The sequence below is a fragment of the Pseudoliparis swirei genome, chromosome 5 (assembly GCF_029220125.1).
Source record: "Pseudoliparis swirei isolate HS2019 ecotype Mariana Trench chromosome 5, NWPU_hadal_v1, whole genome shotgun sequence".
Taxonomy (NCBI): domain Eukaryota; kingdom Metazoa; phylum Chordata; class Actinopteri; order Perciformes; family Liparidae; genus Pseudoliparis; species Pseudoliparis swirei.
In genome coordinates, this window is record NC_079392.1 from 27,838,017 (window position 1) to 27,854,265 (window position 16,249).

The 16,249-nt window shown below is 53.4% G+C and overlaps 3 protein-coding genes across 11 annotated transcripts; 1 reads left to right on the top strand and 2 right to left on the bottom strand.

Moving 5' to 3' along the window:
- Nucleotides 1-60: 60 nt before the first annotated feature.
- si:ch211-201h21.5 (uncharacterized protein LOC555526 homolog) lies at nucleotides 61-3,259 on the bottom strand. Of its 2 annotated transcripts, none has more exons than XM_056415371.1 (6): nucleotides 3,175-3,259; nucleotides 1,281-1,466; nucleotides 1,016-1,198; nucleotides 745-856; nucleotides 518-654; nucleotides 61-449 (listed from the first exon to the last, which is right to left on the bottom strand). In XM_056415371.1, the coding sequence occupies exons 2-6, from the start codon at nucleotides 1,461-1,463 to the stop codon at nucleotides 87-89; spliced, it is 978 nt and encodes a 325-aa protein (XP_056271346.1). In that variant the 5' UTR covers nucleotides 1,464-1,466; nucleotides 3,175-3,259; the 3' UTR covers nucleotides 61-86. The 2 variants fall into 2 exon arrangements, with proteins under 2 accessions (XP_056271346.1, XP_056271345.1); XM_056415370.1 differs by having other exon boundaries at nucleotides 1,001-1,198.
- Nucleotides 3,175-10,587, top strand: LOC130194376 (basic immunoglobulin-like variable motif-containing protein). Of its 4 annotated transcripts, none has more exons than XM_056415362.1 (11): nucleotides 3,175-3,263; nucleotides 3,917-4,384; nucleotides 4,932-5,092; nucleotides 6,503-6,605; nucleotides 6,796-6,891; nucleotides 7,685-7,789; nucleotides 7,950-8,044; nucleotides 8,107-8,239; nucleotides 8,907-8,990; nucleotides 9,048-9,144; nucleotides 10,138-10,587. In XM_056415362.1, exons 2-11 carry the CDS (start codon nucleotides 3,939-3,941, stop codon nucleotides 10,387-10,389), a joined length of 1,572 nt encoding a protein of 523 aa, XP_056271337.1. In that variant the 5' UTR covers nucleotides 3,175-3,263; nucleotides 3,917-3,938; the 3' UTR covers nucleotides 10,390-10,587. The 4 variants fall into 4 exon arrangements, with proteins under 4 accessions (XP_056271337.1, XP_056271336.1, XP_056271338.1 ...); XM_056415361.1 differs by lacking the exon at nucleotides 3,175-3,263 and adding an exon at nucleotides 3,270-3,627; XM_056415363.1 differs by lacking the exon at nucleotides 3,175-3,263 and adding an exon at nucleotides 3,270-3,627 and having other exon boundaries at nucleotides 3,917-4,319; nucleotides 4,957-5,092.
- On the bottom strand, nucleotides 3,175-15,545 carry zgc:172121 (uncharacterized protein LOC337599 homolog). Of its 5 annotated transcripts, none has more exons than XM_056415369.1 (9): nucleotides 15,377-15,545; nucleotides 12,793-12,860; nucleotides 12,442-12,614; nucleotides 11,939-12,042; nucleotides 11,712-11,867; nucleotides 11,381-11,586; nucleotides 11,185-11,273; nucleotides 10,947-11,063; nucleotides 3,175-3,250 (listed from the first exon to the last, which is right to left on the bottom strand). In XM_056415369.1, exons 1-8 carry the CDS (start codon nucleotides 15,527-15,529, stop codon nucleotides 10,975-10,977), a joined length of 1,038 nt encoding a protein of 345 aa, XP_056271344.1. In that variant the 5' UTR covers nucleotides 15,530-15,545; the 3' UTR covers nucleotides 3,175-3,250; nucleotides 10,947-10,974. The 5 variants fall into 5 exon arrangements, with proteins under 5 accessions (XP_056271344.1, XP_056271341.1, XP_056271342.1 ...); XM_056415366.1 differs by having other exon boundaries at nucleotides 10,947-11,079; XM_056415367.1 differs by lacking the exon at nucleotides 3,175-3,250 and adding an exon at nucleotides 3,698-3,715 and having other exon boundaries at nucleotides 10,947-11,079.
- Nucleotides 15,546-16,249: the final 704 nt, after the last annotated feature.

Here is a 16,249-nt window from a genome sequence, read left to right on the forward strand (position 1 = left end):
CTGTGGTTCTGATCAGACGAGGCGTTCAGGCTCCAGGAGACAAAAGAAGGACTCCAGAAGATGTGCTCAGCGGTTTTATTGGCGCCTCATCTGCGCGGCTGCCGCACGGCGTCCACCAGGAGGCGCCGCAGCTTCTCGGCGTCGCAGCCGGTGAGCACCACCACGCTGTGGCTCTTCTTCAGCTCGCCGCTGCGGTCCAGCGCCACCATGCCGCGCGTCATGGCGCCCTGCAGCTCCACCCGCACCGGGCACTCGATGCTCCCCGTCACCACGCCGCCGTCGATGCACGCCGCCATGGCGTACGCGTCGTAGGACACGAAGCCCGGCCCGAAGTGCACGTCCCTCTGGCTGCGCGAGGCCTCCTGGGAGTACGCCCGGCAGCGGGAGGTCACGGTCCTCATGAACACCGCCGCCGGCGCGTTCTGGCTCACCAGCTCGTTGAAGAAGTCCTGCAGAGGAAGTGGGAGGGGCTTAGTGGGCGGAGCTTAGTGGGCGGCGTGCCTCTGCCGCGGCTCACCCAGGTCAGCGCGTTCCTGCAGGCGAACTCCCAGGTGGCCAGGTAGGTGCGGCACAGGAAGTCCTCCAGCACCACGTAGGCCGACTCGGCGTCCATCACGAAGTTGAACTCCGCGCACAGCGTCACGTTTCCTTTTCCTGCAGAGACCAACCCGCTCAACCAATCACAGCGCTCGACAGACACGAAGGGCGATGAAGAGTAAACACTCATCATCCTCATCCTCTCACCCTCCATGTTGCCTCCCATGATGAACAGGTCTTTGAGCTTCTGGGGGAAACCTGGATCCAGTCTGACCGCCAGAGCCAGATTAGTGAGCGGTCCAAGAGCCACGAGGGAGACCTGTGGGGGGGGGGGGGGGGGGGTAACTGACTCCAATACGATAGCAGAACACACGCACTACCATCGCTGCCCACTGGGGGCCATGAAAACCGTCCATCGTGAAGCCCGTGAGGTCCCCACCAGGACAGATGAACAAACACACACACACGGAGGCCTCGCCTGCTGCTGGTTCTCCGTCGCCAGGCGGATCAGGGCGCTGACGGCGTGCTCCTTCTGGACCTTCTGCTCCCACAGCGGGTCACGGTCTTTGAACACGTCGCCGAGTCCATCGGTTCCAAAGTGGTCCGTCGTGGCGACGCGGGCCCCGACCAGCGGCCCCCCGGAGCCCCGGAACACGGGGATCTGCAGGAGGATCAAACCCCGGTGGTCACGGCCCCTCATTACACCGTGGCGTCCTCGAGCAGAGACGTGCGTCCTCACGGACCTCCTGCCGCTCGCAGACGTCCAGAACCCTCAGGACGTTCTGGCACACGTTCTCCACGGACGTGTTCCCGAACACGCAGGTGACGCCCAGAACCCGGATGTCGGGCGCCGCCAGCGCCATCATGATGGCCTGGGCGTCGTCGATGCCGCAGTCCGTGTCGATGATCACCGGCCTCCTCGCCATCGTCTCCTCGAGGACACGATGGAGTTCAGTCTGAGAAACCGTTCAGCCTGACAGGAAGTGGGCGGAGCCAGGCCCCAGTGTACCGCTACATCTAAAGATGCTAGTAGGTGGTAAATAGACTCATATTCATGTGTTCATAGACTCATAATCATGTGTTCATAGACTCATATTCATGTGTTCATAGACTCATAATCATGTGTTCATAGACTCATATTCATGAGTTCATAGACTCATATTCATGTGTTCATAGACTCATATTCATGTGTTCATAGACTCATATTCATGTGTTCATAGACTCATAATCATGTGTTCATAGACTCATAATCATGTGTTCATAGACTCATATTCATGTGTTCATAGACTCATATTCATGTGTTTATAGACTCATATTCATGTGTTTATAGACTCATATTCATGTGTTCATAGACTCATAATCATGTGTTCATAGACTCATATTCATGTGTTCATAGACTCATATTCATGTGTTTATAGACTCATATTCATGTGTTCATAGACTCATATTCATGAGTTCATAGACTCATAATCATGTGTTCATAGACTCATAGTCATTAGTTCATAGACTCATATTCATGTGTTCAGACTCATATTCATGTGTTCATAGACTCATATTCATGAGTTCATACTCATATTCATGAGTTCATAGACTCATTCATGTGTTCATAGACTCATATTCATGTGTTCATAGACTCATAGTCATTAGTTCATAGACTCATATTCATGTGTTCATAGACTCAGTCATTAGTTCAGACTCAGTCATGAGTTCATAGACTCATATTCATGTGTTCATAGACTCATATTCATTAGTTCATAGACTCATATTCATGTGTTCATAGACTCATATTCATGTGTTCATAGACTCAGTCATTAGTTCATAGACTCATATTCATGTGTTCATAGACTCATATTCATGAGTTCATAGACTCAGTCATGAGTTCATACTCATATTCATGTGTTCATAGACTCATATTCATGTGTTCATAGACTCATATTCATTAGTTCATACTCAGTCATGTGTTCATACACTCATAGTCATGAGTTCATAGACTCATAATCATGTGTTCATAGACTAATATTCATGTGTTCATAGACTCATATTCATTAGTTCATAGACTCAGTCATGAGTTCATAGACTCATATTCATGAGTTCATAGACTCAGTCATGAGTTCATAGACTCATATTCATGAGTTCATAGACTCAGTCATGAGTTCATAGACTCATATTCATGTGTTCATAGACTCATATTCATGTGTTCATAGACTCATATTCATTAGTTCATAGACTCAGTCATGTGTTCATAGACTCATAGTCATGAGTTCATAGACTCATATTCATGTGTTCATAGACTAATATTCATGTGTTCATAGACTCATATTCATGAGTTCATACTCAGTCATGAGTTCATAGACTCATATTCATGTGTTCATAGACTCATATTCATGAGTTCATAGACTCAATCTTCTGTTGAAGTCTTTAGACATCAAACTTCTATTCAGATTATAATGTTGAAAGTGATCAACTTGTTGACGTGGCAGCATCCGGTTCAAAGCGATTCCCTGCGAACAAAAGGCCGCGCCCACTTCCGCCTCGTTCCATTGGTCAACAGCTCGCACGTGACCCGCTGATAAACTCTTATTCCACTTTACAAGTTAAAACCTGAAAGTTTCGAAGCCGAAGAAAACGTCGACTTACCTTCCGTGTGACGTCCAGGGAGCTGCCGCGCTCTGATTGGTCGAGCCGTTCATCCGCCGGATCGATCCACGCTCCACTAACGGGACAAGGTAACAGACACGGTGACGTCATGTTGACCATAAACATGACGTCATAACTTAGCATGCGGTCTTTAAGGGGATAAGTCACGTGGGGACTTCACGTGTCTCGGTAACGAGAGTGTGTTCCCGGTAATATGAAGCGTTTCATATTTCAATATGTCCGCGCTCCCCCGCGGCGGCTCAGAATGGAACAGTCCAGTGACGCTCAAACCGGAAGCAGCTCCCGGTCCGCCAGGAGGACGGCTCGGGTGCTTTCTGATCGATTCAATTGATCCTTCTGTATCCTAACGGGTCCGGAGTACCGGGACCGGGTGTCGTTAGGTCCTCTTCACGTGCAGCATCCGGGTCCTCAGCCGCCGCGCGAGCACGTCTGGTGAGGGAATAACAGCTGGTCGTGTTCCCGGTTCATCAGGCCGGTGATCGATACATCGATCCGTTATTGTCTGGACGTCCTGTCGGATCTATAGGAATAATATGTTCTGCTTATGAACATGATGCTAGTACTGTATTAAGATCGCTATATAATAACAACAACAACAGTACTGTATGTTACACTGTATTATAAACACGATACACTCTGTAATCATATGTCTGTGACGGTCTTGGTGGACCGAATGATCATCTGTCTCAGAGATGATCTCTGAGTCCTCGTGTCTCTGCAGGGTTTCTGAACCCGGCGGCTCGATGCCGAACACGTCAGCAGGTCCAGGATCAAACCTCACGGGGTCCTCGGACGGGGGCCCGGACCGAGCCGGGGGCCCGGACCGAGCCGGAACTAGAACCAGAAGAGCCTCGAGCGCCGAGCTGCCGTGGAGCTGCCCGGTGACCCACAGCCGGGAGCGCTTCTACACCGTGTGCTCCGACTACGCGCTGCTCCACCAGGCCGCCTCCGGGGACCGGCCCCCCACCCCGCAGGACCAGGGGCCCAAGGCCTCCGGGGACCGGCCCCCCACCCTGCAGGACCAGGGGCCCAAGGCCTCCGGGAGCCGGCCCCCCACCCTGCAGGACCAGGGGCCCAAGGCCTCCGGGGACCGGCCCCCCACCCCGCAGGACCAGGGGCCCAAGGCCTCCGGGGACCGGCCCCCCACCCTGCAGGACCAGGGGCCCAAGGCCTCCGGGGACCGGCCCCCGCCGCAGGACCAGGGGCCCAAGGCCTGGAGCCCCCCACCTGCAGGACCAGGGGCCCAAGGCCTCGGGACCGCCCCCACCGCAGGACCAGGGGCCCAAGGCCTGGGACTGCCCCCACCCTGCAGGACCAGGGGCCCAAGGCTCTGGGACTGCCCCACCTGCAGGACCAGGGGCCCAAGGCCTCGGGAGCTGCCCCACCCTGCAGGACCAGGGGCCCAAGGCCTGGGACTGCCCCACCCTGCAGGACCAGGGGCCCAAGGCCTGGGACTGCCCCACCCGCAGGACCAGGGGCCCAAGGCCTGGGACTGCCCACCCTGCAGGACCAGGGGCCAAGGCCTCGGGGAGCCCCACCCTGCAGGACCAGGGGCCAAGGCCTCGGGAGTGCCACCGCCCCACTGCAGGGCCCACCAGGCCTGGGGGACTGCCTCACTTGCAGGACCAGGGGCCCAAGGCCTGAGCCGCCCCACTGTGTGTACAGGGGCCCAAGGGCCCATGGGAGCCGCCCACCCTGTCAGGACCAGGGCCCAAGGCCTGGGACTGCCCCCACCTCACCCCACAGGACCAGGGGCCCAAGGCCTCCGGGGACCTGGGCCGGCCTGCAGGGGCCCCGGTGGCCTGTGACTTGGAGGCCTCCGGTCTCAGCAGACCCGTCCTGGCCTGGGAGATCGACACCTCGGACTTCAACGAGCTCACCAGGAAGATCAGATCCGGTAGGAAGTGTGTGTGTACAGGAAGTAGTCATGGTGAGTACTGTGTGTACAGGAAGTAGTCATGGTGAGTACTGTGTGTACAGGAAGTAGCCATGGTGAGTACTGTGTGTACAGGAAGTAGCCATGGTGAGTACTGTGTGTACAGGAAGTAGTCATGGTGAGTACTGTGTGTACAGGAAGTAGTCATGGTGAGTACTGTGTGTACAGGAAGTAGTCATGGTGAGTACTGTGTGTACAGGAAGTAGCCATGGTGAGTACTGTGTGTACAGGAAGTAGCCATGGTGAGTACTGTGTGTACAGGAAGTAGCCATGGTGAGTACTGTGTGTACAGGAAGTAGCCATGGTGAGTACTGTGTGTACAGGAAGTAGTCATGGTGAGTACTGTGTGTACAGGAAGTAGTCATGGTGAGTACTGTGTGTACAGGAAGTAGCCATGGTGAGTACTGTGTGTACAGGAAGTAGCCATAGTGAGTACTGTGTGTACAGGAAGTAGCCATGGTGAGTACTGTGTGTACAGGAAGTAGCCATGGTGAGTACTGTGTGTACAGGAAGTAGTCATGGTGAGTACTGTGTGTACAGGAAGTAGCCATAGTGAGTACTGTGTGTACAGGAAGTAGCCATGGTGAGCACTGTGTACAGGAAGTAGTCATGGTGAGTACTGTGTGTACAGGAAGTAGCCATGGTGAGTACTGTGTGTACAGGAAGTAGTCATGGTGAGTACTGTGTGTACAGGAAGTAGTCATGGTGAGTACTGTGTACAGGAAGTAGCCAGTGAGTACTGTGTACAGGAAGTAGCCATGGTGAGTATTGTGTGTACAGGAAGTAGTCATGGTGAGTACTGTGTGTACAGGAAGTAGTCATGATGAGTACTGTGTGTACAGGAAGTAGCCATGGTGAGTACTGTGTGTACAGGAAGTAGCCATGGTGAGTACTGTGTACAGGAAGTAGCCATGGTGAGTACTGTGTGTACAGGAAGTAGTCATGGTGAGTACTGTGTGTGTACAGGAAGTAGTCATGATGAGTACTGTGTGTACAGGAAGTAGCCATGGTGAGTACTGTGTACAGGAAGTAGCCATGGTGAGTACTGTGTGTACAGGAAGTAGTCATGGTGAGTACTGTGTACAGGAAGTAGCCATGGTGAGTACTGTGTGTACAGGAAGTAGTCATGGTGAGTACTGTGTGTGTACAGGAAGTAGTCATGATGAGTACTGTGTGTACAGGAAGTAGCCATGGTGAGTACTGTGTGTACAGGAAGTAGCCATGGTGAGTACTGTGTGTACAGGAAGTAGCCATGGTGAGTACTGTGTGTACAGGAAGTAGTCATGGTGAGTACTGTGTGTGTACAGGAAGTAGCCATGGTGAGTACTGTGTGTACAGGAAATACCTGATGACTCCTCTGCTCCTCTTCAGGTCACGTGAAGAAGAGCTGCAGCAGGGAGATGAGGTCTTCAGACAGAACCAGCAGAACCCTGGAGGAGGTCCAGCAGAGGAAGGTTCTGGACCTCAGGAGATGGTAAACATGAGGATCCATACTGTGGGGTCCTTTATTGTGGTACTTCCTGTGATGTCCTTTATTGTGGTACTTCCTGTGGGGTCCTTTATTGTGGTACTTCCTGTGATGTCCTTTATTGTGGTACTTCCTGTAATGTCCTTTATTGTGGTACTTCCTGTGGGGTCCTTTATTCTGGTACTTCCTGTCTCAGGTACTGCATCAGCCGGCCTCAGTACAAGACCTCCTGTGGGATCTCCTCTCTGGTTTCCTGCTGGAACTTCCTGTACAGCTCTCTGGGGGCAGGAAGGTGAGTCTGAGGGAATTACCCAGAATTCATAGCAATGTGAGGGGGGGGGGGGTTCAGGACCTCCACATAGACCTCCATGTAGACCATCATGTAGACCACCATGTAGACCTCCTCAGACCTCCATGTAGACCTCCATGTAGACCTCCATGTAGACCACCATGTAGACCTCCATGTAGACCTCCATGTAGACCTCCATGTAGACCTCCTCAGACCTCCATGTAGACCTCCTCAGACCTCCATGTAGACCTCCATGTAGACCTCCATGTAGACAACCATGTAGACCTCCTCAGACCTCCATGTAGACCTCCAGGTAGACCTCCAGGTAGACCTCCACGTAGACCTCCTCAGACCTCCATGTAGACCTCCATGTAGACCTCCATGTAGACCTCCATGTAGACCTCCATGTAGACCTCCACATAGACCTCCACGTAGACCACCATGTAGACCTCCAGGTAGACCTCCATGTAGACCTCCTCAGACCTCCAGGTAGACCTCCTCAGACCTCCATGTAGACCTCCATGTAGACCTCCTCAGACCTCCATGTAGACCACCATGTAGACCTCCATGTAGACCTCCATGTAGACCTCCTCAGACCTCCATGTAGACCTCCAGGTAGACCTCCTCAGACCTCCATGTAGACCTCCTCAGACCTCCATGTAGACCACCATGTAGACCACCATGTAGACCACCATGTAGACCTCCATGTAGACCTCCTCAGACCTCCATGTAGACCTCCATGTAGACCACCATGTAGACCTCCATGTAGACCTCCTCAGACCTCCTCTCCTGTCAGTCTGCCCCCTATCTCTCAGGAGGAGGCGCTGCACATCCTGGGCTTCCAGCCGCCTTTCGAGGAGATCAAGTTTGGGCCCTTCACGGGGAACGCCACCCTGATGCGGTAAGGGTGACCCGAGTGACCCCGGGTGACCCGAGTGACCCGATTGCCCCCGAGTGACCCGATTGCCCCCGGGTGACCCGAGTGACCCGAGTGCCCCCGGGTGACCCCAGTGCCCCCGAGTGACCCCGGGTGACCCGAGTGCCCCCCCCCCCTCTCTCAGCTGGTTCCGGCAGATCAACGATAGCCTCGGCGTGCGCGGCTGCTCCTTCATCCTGTACAAACCTCACGGGAAGCACAAGACGGCTGGGGAGACGGGTGAGTGGCGGCCTGGGGGGTGGGGCGGGGCCTGGAGGTCTTAACCAATCAGATGTCTGCAGCTGAAGGAGCGCTGCTGAAGCTGACCCAGGGTCTGAAGGACGAGGCCTCGGCCTTCATCTACCACTGCCAGAACCACTACTTCTGCCCCGTGGGCTTCGAGGCCACGCCCCTCAGGCCTGCCAAGGCCTACAGGTGAGATCCCTCTTAGAGAGGCCACGCCCCTCAGGCCTGCCAAGGCCTACAGGTGAGATCCCTCTTAGAGAGGCCACGCCCTTCAGGCCTGCCAAGGCCTACAGGTGAGATCCCTCTTAGAGAGGCCACGCCCCTCAGGCCCGCCAAGGCCTACAGGTGAGTGCTCTCTTAAAGGGACAGTGCGTGTGGAGTTTATAATGTTCCGGTTGCTAGGATACTGATGGACTCTTCTTCTTTTCGGTTCACTGAAGCGTGATAGTTATATGGCAGTTTCCCATTTCTTTACACAGTCCTTTGCGTTTTTGTTGAATACTGCAAGGCTTAGGTAGTCGAGGGCAGACAAGGCAGTGCTCCATGATCTGCTTGTCCACATTCACAGCTGGTTGGGCCAGTCCTGGAGCCCCATCTGACCAGAGCGTCTTTGGATCGTCCCGTTCTTGTTCTCAGGCGGTTGAGTGTTTTCCATTGAGCCCATGATGCTTCTTGGCCAGGGGGAGGTTTTCAGTGGGGGGCCCATGTCAGTTGGAGGTGGGTCATTCTCAAGTTTTTCCATCCAGAGTTGTATTCTGGTTTCTTCCCGAGACTTTGTTAGGGCTGGACCTGGCTGAGAAAGCTTTTTCTTGGACTCTGAAGTCCCTGTTTACTGAGCGTGGCCCTTCCCTTCAAGGGGCCCGCTGCCCTCCAGCGAGGCCGAGCACTGGATCCTGATCGGGGAGCCCAGCAGGAAGCACCCGGCCCTCCACTGCAAGAGGTAAGTCCGCTCCTCCTTCTGGTTCTGGTTCCGGGTCGACATGGACCTCTTGTTCAGGTGGCTGGACGTCGTGACCGACCTCAACACGCAGAACCCCGAGTACCTGGACATCCGCCACACGGAGAGGGGGGTCCAACGGCGCCAGACCAAGAAGGTACTGAGCCTGAAGGCACCATGAGAACGTCATCATTACCTTCAGTACTCATGTTCACTGAGCGGAGCCTGAACGCACCATGAGAACGTTATCATTACCTTCAGTCCTCATGTTCACTGAGCAGAGCCTGAAGGCACCATGAGAACGTTATCATTACCTTCAGTACTCATGTTCACTGAGCGGAGCCTGAACGCACCATGAGAACGTTATCATTACCTTCAGTCCTCATGTTCACTGAGCAGAGCCTGAAGGCACCATGAGAACGTTATCATTACCTTCAGTACTCATGTTCACTGAGCAGAGCCTGAAGGCACCATGAGAACATTATCATTACCTTCAGTCCTCATGTTCACTGAGCAGAGCCTGAAGGCACCATGAGAACGTTATCATTACCTTCAGTACTCATGTTCACTGAGCAGAGCCTGAAGGCACCATGAGAACGTTATCATTACCTTCAGTACTCATGTTCACTGAGCAGAGCCTGAAGGCACCATGAGAACGTCATCATTACCTTCAGTCCTCATGTTCACTGAGCAGAGCCTGAACGCACCATGAGAACGTTATCATTACCTTCAGTCCTCATGTTCACTGAGCGGAGCCTGAAGGCATCATGAGAACGTCATCATTACCTTCAGTCCTCATGTTCACTGAGCAGAGCCTGAAGGCACCATGAGAACATTATCATTACCTTCAGTCCTCATGTTCACTGAGCAGAGCCTGAAGGCACCATGAGAACGTCATTACCTTCAGTACTCATGTTCACTGAGCGGAGCCTGAACGCACCATGAGAACGTTATCATTACCTTCAGTCCTCATGTTCACTGAGCAGAGCCTGAAGGCACCATGAGAACGTTATCATTACCTTCAGTACTCATTTTCACTGAGCGGAGCCTGAAGGCACCATGAGAATGTTGTCCTTTGACGTTCTCATGGTGCGTTCAGGCTCTGCTCCCTGCCTGTGTTCCTTAGCGTCCTCTCTCCTCTGGCCCTCAGCTGGGGGGCAACCTGCACTGCATCATGGCCTTCCAGAGGGTGACCGGCCCCTGGGTCCAGAACCTGGAGAACCTGCACCACGACTTGCACCAGCAGGACCAGCAGGACCAGCAGGGCGCCGCCCAGGAAGGGGCGCCATTCAAGAGGCCGGGCGTCCTGGGACGCTCCCCCCAACAGCCACCTGGAGGGGGTCTGAGGGGGATCACCTGGAGGGGGTCTGCTGCTAGTCCCCCTGAAGTCTCTGTCCTCTGAACAGGAAGTGATGTGGGTCAATATTTAACATCCAAATCAAATGTTTTACAACCTTTGATTCTTTATAACATTTCATACTTTACTTGTTTCTTTAAGGTCATAAAGGAGTTTGAGTTTATAAAAAAACATTGAATATGACAGATGATATAATTCAATCAAACGTTCTTTAAGAGATAGCAGCTAATGCTAACAAGAGTTAGTTGTAGCATAATCAATAGCGCCAGCCCGTCTCCAGACATAGCTTCCTCATTCTGCTGTGAACTTGAACCATCTGTCCTCGTGTGAGTCTGACTAAACTCTATTAATGATCTTTATTATTATTTCCTCCAGAGGTCCTGAAACGTCGCCAGACGGTTTCATTCCAACCGGCCTCTAGGGGGCGCCACACACGCTCCAACGAGTGTAGCGCACCACAGAACAGACATGAAGCTGCCCTCTAGGGGGCGCCGCTTACACAAAGTTCACCAAACCCTCCTGAGATCTGTTACCGTGGAAACCGGTCCCCAGATGTTTGTGAATAAAAGGCCGTAAAGCGACTTGTTGTTTGTGTCTTTAACCTTCAGAGCCGCTCCTCGTGACGTTGATTCACAAACAGCCAACGGCGTGGCTTCGTCCGGAAGACGCGGCGCGTCGTAACTCTGCGATGTGAGCCGGGCCGACGTGGCAGCACCCTCCTGGTGGGCGGAGGAACTGCACTCAGGTTCCACTGGCATGCGTTCTCATTCAATGAGTCAGCGAAGTGGTTTTATAAGAATTAAAGACTCAATTATAAAAGTAGTAAAATATAGTTCTCACCGATCAGAGCGGCGCCGAGCTTCAGCCACGAGGCGCCGAGCTTCAGCCACGAGGCGCCGAGCGCCGCCGGAGCGCCCCCTGCTGGCAGCCTGGGGGAACACACGGTGACCTTTAGGGGGGGGGCACGCGGTTCAGCTGAACATTGTTTCAGAGTTCAGGAGGATGGAGGCCCCTGAACTCTGACCCCTGAACTGACCCCTGCTCAGAGTCCCAGTCCACTCCACTGTTGGGGTAGACCACCCAGCTCAGGTCGGGGGTCCTCAGGGACCCGATAGAGTCCAGCAGCGGCTCCACCAGCGCCGGCGAGCAGCAGTTTACCCCGACAGCGACCAGCTGACTCGACCTTTGAGCAAACCGCACGGCGTCGCTGAACAAGCTGCCGTCGGACAGGCGCCGCCCGTCCTGAAGGGGGGGCAACAAACAACGAGTCAGCAACCAGTCACAAGCCAACCAGTCCACAGCGGGTGGTCTCCGCTGGTCCCGGTCCGCTGTAGCTCCGCCCCCCGGTCCGCTGTAGCTCCGCCCACCTGGCAGGAGAAGGCCAGCCAGGCCCGGGTCTCGGGGAACTCCCTGAGCAGCTCCAGCAGAGCCGCCGCCTCCTTGATGCTCGGAATCGTCTCCATGGCAACGAGGTCGGCGCCGGCGAGGACTTCCATCTGCGGGCGGTGCCACGCTTTAAGTTCCTGGTTCGAGAAACAGATGCAGTAGGGGCGTGTCCTCAGGGCGAGAGCAGCACTCCGATTGGCCGACTCACCTCGACACTCATCTGCTCCGCGTAGGCGCCGGTGTACTCGGACCCGTCGTGAAGGAACGCCCCCAACGGCCCGACGGACGCCGCCACCAGGGGGCGCCGGCGCCCTGAGACACAACACAGTCACCCGCTGGTTCTACCCGCTGGTTCTACCCGTTGGTTCTACCCGCTGGTTCTACCCGCTGGTTCTACCCGTTGGTTCTACCCGCTGGTTCTACCTGCTGGTTCTACCCGTTGGTTCTACCTGCTGGTTCTACCCGTTGGTTCTACCCGTTGGTTCTACCCGCTGGTTCTACCCATTGGTTCTACCCGCTGGTTCTACCTGCTGGTTCTACCTGCTGGTTCTACCCGCTGGTTCTACCCGTTGGTTCTACCTGCTGGTTCTACCTGCTGGTTCTACCCGCTGGTTCTACCTGCTGGTTCTACCCATTGGTTCTACCTGCTGGTTCTACCCGTTGGTTCTACCTGCTGGTTCTACCCGCTGGTTCTACCCGCTGGTTCCGTACCTGTTGGTGGAGCGTGGCAGGAGAACCGGTCCAGGGCCTCCCGGGCCAGCCGGACTCCGGACGCCATCAGTTCTCTGGCGCGCTCGGCGCTGACCTGCAGCTCGCCGGTGAACCCGGCCACGCTGGCCTGGTACGTTGCCGTGGTGATGACGTCAGCGCCGGCGACGAGGAACCTGGAGAACGTCACGTGAAGATTTTAACACGCACAATATATCGTACGACATAATATCACGAACACAAATCCGACATTCCATCAGAACACTGGAACTAGCATGTAAGCTAGCAGCATCAGGATTATTCACTTTGATAACTAATAACTTTATTAACTCTAATAACTTTATTAACTCTAACCTGTAATGAGCGTCTCTGATGGCCTGAGGGTCCGTGTGGAGAAGCCTGGAGCTCCACAGAGGGTCTCCCTATACACACACACACACACACTTTTCACCAGTAATATTAATAATAAAAGCAGCTGAATGAGGTGTCACTCAAACTCATATTTGATGATGTCATAGACCCCATGGAGGGTACCTGTAGACCGGTACCTGTAGACCGGTACCTGTAGTCTGGTACCTGTAGACCGGTACCTGTAGTCTGGTACCTGTAGTCTGGTACCTGTAGTCTGGTACCTGTAGACCGGTACCTGTAGTCCGGTACCTGTAGACCGGTACCTGTAGTCTGGTACCTGTAGTCCGGTACCTGTAGTCTGGTACCTGTAGTCCGGTACCTGTAGTCCGGTACCTGTAGTCTGGTACCTGTAGTCCGGTACCTGTAGTCTGGTACCTGTAGTCCGGTACCTGTAGTCTGGTACCTGTAGTCTGGTACCTGTAGTCTGGTACCTGTAGTCTGGTACCTGTAGTCTGGTACCTGTAGTCTGGTACCTGTAGTCCGGTACCTGTAGTCTGGTACCTGTAGACCGGTACCTGTAGTCTGGTACCTGTAGTCCGGTACCTGTAGTCTGGTACCTGTAGTCTGGTACCTGTAGTCTGGTACCTGTAGTCCGGTACCTGTAGTCTGGTACCTGTAGTCTGGTACCTGTAGTCCGGTACCTGTAGTCTGGTACCTGTAGTCTGGTACCTGTAGTCCGGTACCTGTAGTCTGGTACCTGTAGTCTGGTACCTGTAGTCTGGTACCTGTAGTCCGGTACCTGTAGACCGGTACCTGTAGTCTGGTACCTGTAGTCCGGTACCTGTAGTCTGGTACCTGTAGACCGGTACCTGTAGACCGGTACCTGTAGTCTGGTACCTGTAGTCCGGTACCTGTAGTCCGGTACCTGTAGTCCGGTACCTGTAGTCTGGTACCTGTAGTCCGGTACCTGTAGACCGGTACCTGTAGACCGGTACCTGTAGTCTGGTACCTGTAGTCTGGTACCTGTAGTCTGGTACCTGTAGTCCGGTACCTGTAGTCTGGTACCTGTAGACTGGTACCTGTAGTCAGGTACCTGTAGTCTGGTACCTGTAGACCGGTACCTGTAGACCGGTACCTGTAGTCTGGTACCTGTAGTCTGGTACCTGTAGTCTGGTACCTGTAGTCCGGTACCTGTAGACCGGTACCTGTAGTCCGGTACCTGTGCCTGTAGTCCGTACCTGTAGTCTGGTACCTGTAGTCTGGTACCTGTAGTCTGGTACCTGTAGTCTGGTACCTGTAGTCTGGTACCTGTAGTCTGGTACCTGTAGTCCGGTACCTGTAGTCTGGTACCTGTAGTCTGGTACCTGTAGTCTGGTACCTGTAGACCGGTACCTGTAGTCTGGTACCTGTAGTCTGGTACCTGTAGTCTGGTACCTGTAGTCCGGTACCTGTAGTCTGGTACCTGTAGTCCGGTACCTGTAGTCCGGTACCTGTAGTCCGGTACCTGTAGTCTGGTACCTGTAGACCGGTACCTGTAGTCTGGTACCTGTAGTCTGGTACCTGTAGTCTGGTACCTGTAGTCTGGTACCTGTAGTCTGGTACCTGTAGTCTGGTACCTGTAGTCTGGTACCTGTAGTCTGGTACCTGTAGTCTGGTACCTGTAGTCTGGTACCTGTAGTCCGGTACAGAGACCGGTACCTGTAGTCTGGTACCTGTAGTCTGGTACCTGTAGTCTGGTACCTGTAGTCCGGTACCTGTAGTCCGGTACCTGTAGACCGGTACCTGTAGTCCGGTACCTGTAGTCCGGTACCTGTAGTCTGGTACCTGTAGTCCGGTACCTGTAGTCTGGTACCTGTAGACCGGTACCTGTAGACCGGTACCTGTAGTCTGGTACCTGTAGTCTGGTACCTGTAGTCCGGTACCTGTAGTCTGGTACCTGTAGACCGGTACCTGTAGTCTGGTACCTGTAGTCCGGTACCTGTAGTCCGGTACCTGTAGACCGGTACCTGTAGACCGGTACCTGTAGTCTGGTACCTGTAGTCTGGTACCTGGTACCTGTAGTCTGGTACCTGTAGTCCGGTACCTGTAGACCGGTACCTGTAGTCTGGTACCTGTAGTCTGGTACCTGTAGTCTGGTACCTGTAGTCTGGTACCTGTAGACCCGTCCGTGTAGGCTGCTATCTGTAGTCTGGTACCTGTAGTCTCGTACCTGTAGTCTGGTACCTGTAGACTGGTACCTGTAGTCTGGTACCTGTAGTCTGGTACCTGTAGTCTGGTACCTGTAGTCTGGTACCTGTAGTCTGGTACCTGTAGTCCGGTACCTGTAGTCCGGTACCTGTAGTCTGGTACCTGTAGTCTGGTACCTGTAGTCCGGTACCTGTAGTCTGGTACCTGTAGTCCGGTACCTGTAGACCGGTACCTGTAGTCCGGTACCTGTAGTCTGGTACCTGTAGTCTGGTACCTGTAGTCCGGTACCTGTAGACCGGTACCTGTAGTCTGGTACCTGTAGTCTGGTACCTGTAGACCGGTACCTGTAGTCTGGTACCTGTAGTCTGGTACCTGTAGACCGGTACCTGTAGTCTGGTACCTGTAGGCGGGCTCCGTGGGCCTCCAGGTCCGTCCCGAGTCCTCCGTCCAGGACTAACGGTTCCTCACCGTCCATGAAGAGTCTGAGGGGAGCCATGGGGGTCTGGAGGGGACACAGGTAGACCAGGATGTCTGGGATCAGGTACAAGTACATGAGGGGTCAGGGAACAAGTCCATCAGGGAACAAGTACATCAGGTACAGGTACATCGGTATATAAACGTCATACGTATATTCTTCTTACCGTCTCTGGTGCAGGCAGCGGCACAGAAGGAACTACTTCCGGTTACTTTACAGACTGTTGTTGTGTTTCCGGGTTCAAATGGTGCGTTCGCGCCACTCGAGCTGTTGGGCGCTGCCGTGACTCCCTCACCGGACGACCGCGAGGTGGCGCCAGCACCCAGAGATGAGCTGTTTATGTTAACGTTAATATCCAAATGTGTTTCATACTTCATGGAACTTTCTTAAAGCTTTATTTTTATTAAACAAGCATAGAAAACAAACACAATCTCACAAGATACACACATATAATGGAATATAAGACACGTGATCACAGACTAATAGAGAGTAATACAGTATAATGCAATGTAAATAATAAAATATAAATGTTATCAAAAAATGCAGAGTACTTTTAATTTTAGTTTGATTTCAATGCAGAACTTTAGATAGTAACAGTATTTGAAAAATTTTAAGTATTAATAACTATCGTAAACCTCTCTTAATAAAGTTGTTATAACAATTATTCTAATGCAAGTTCCAGTAACTCATTGACATCACGGCTCTTATGTCGGAATAAATTAATTGTATTTGCAGGTTTTTTCCTTCTTTAGAATCAACAACAAACGTGAACGCGTTTGGCTGGAAGTCCCTGAACGC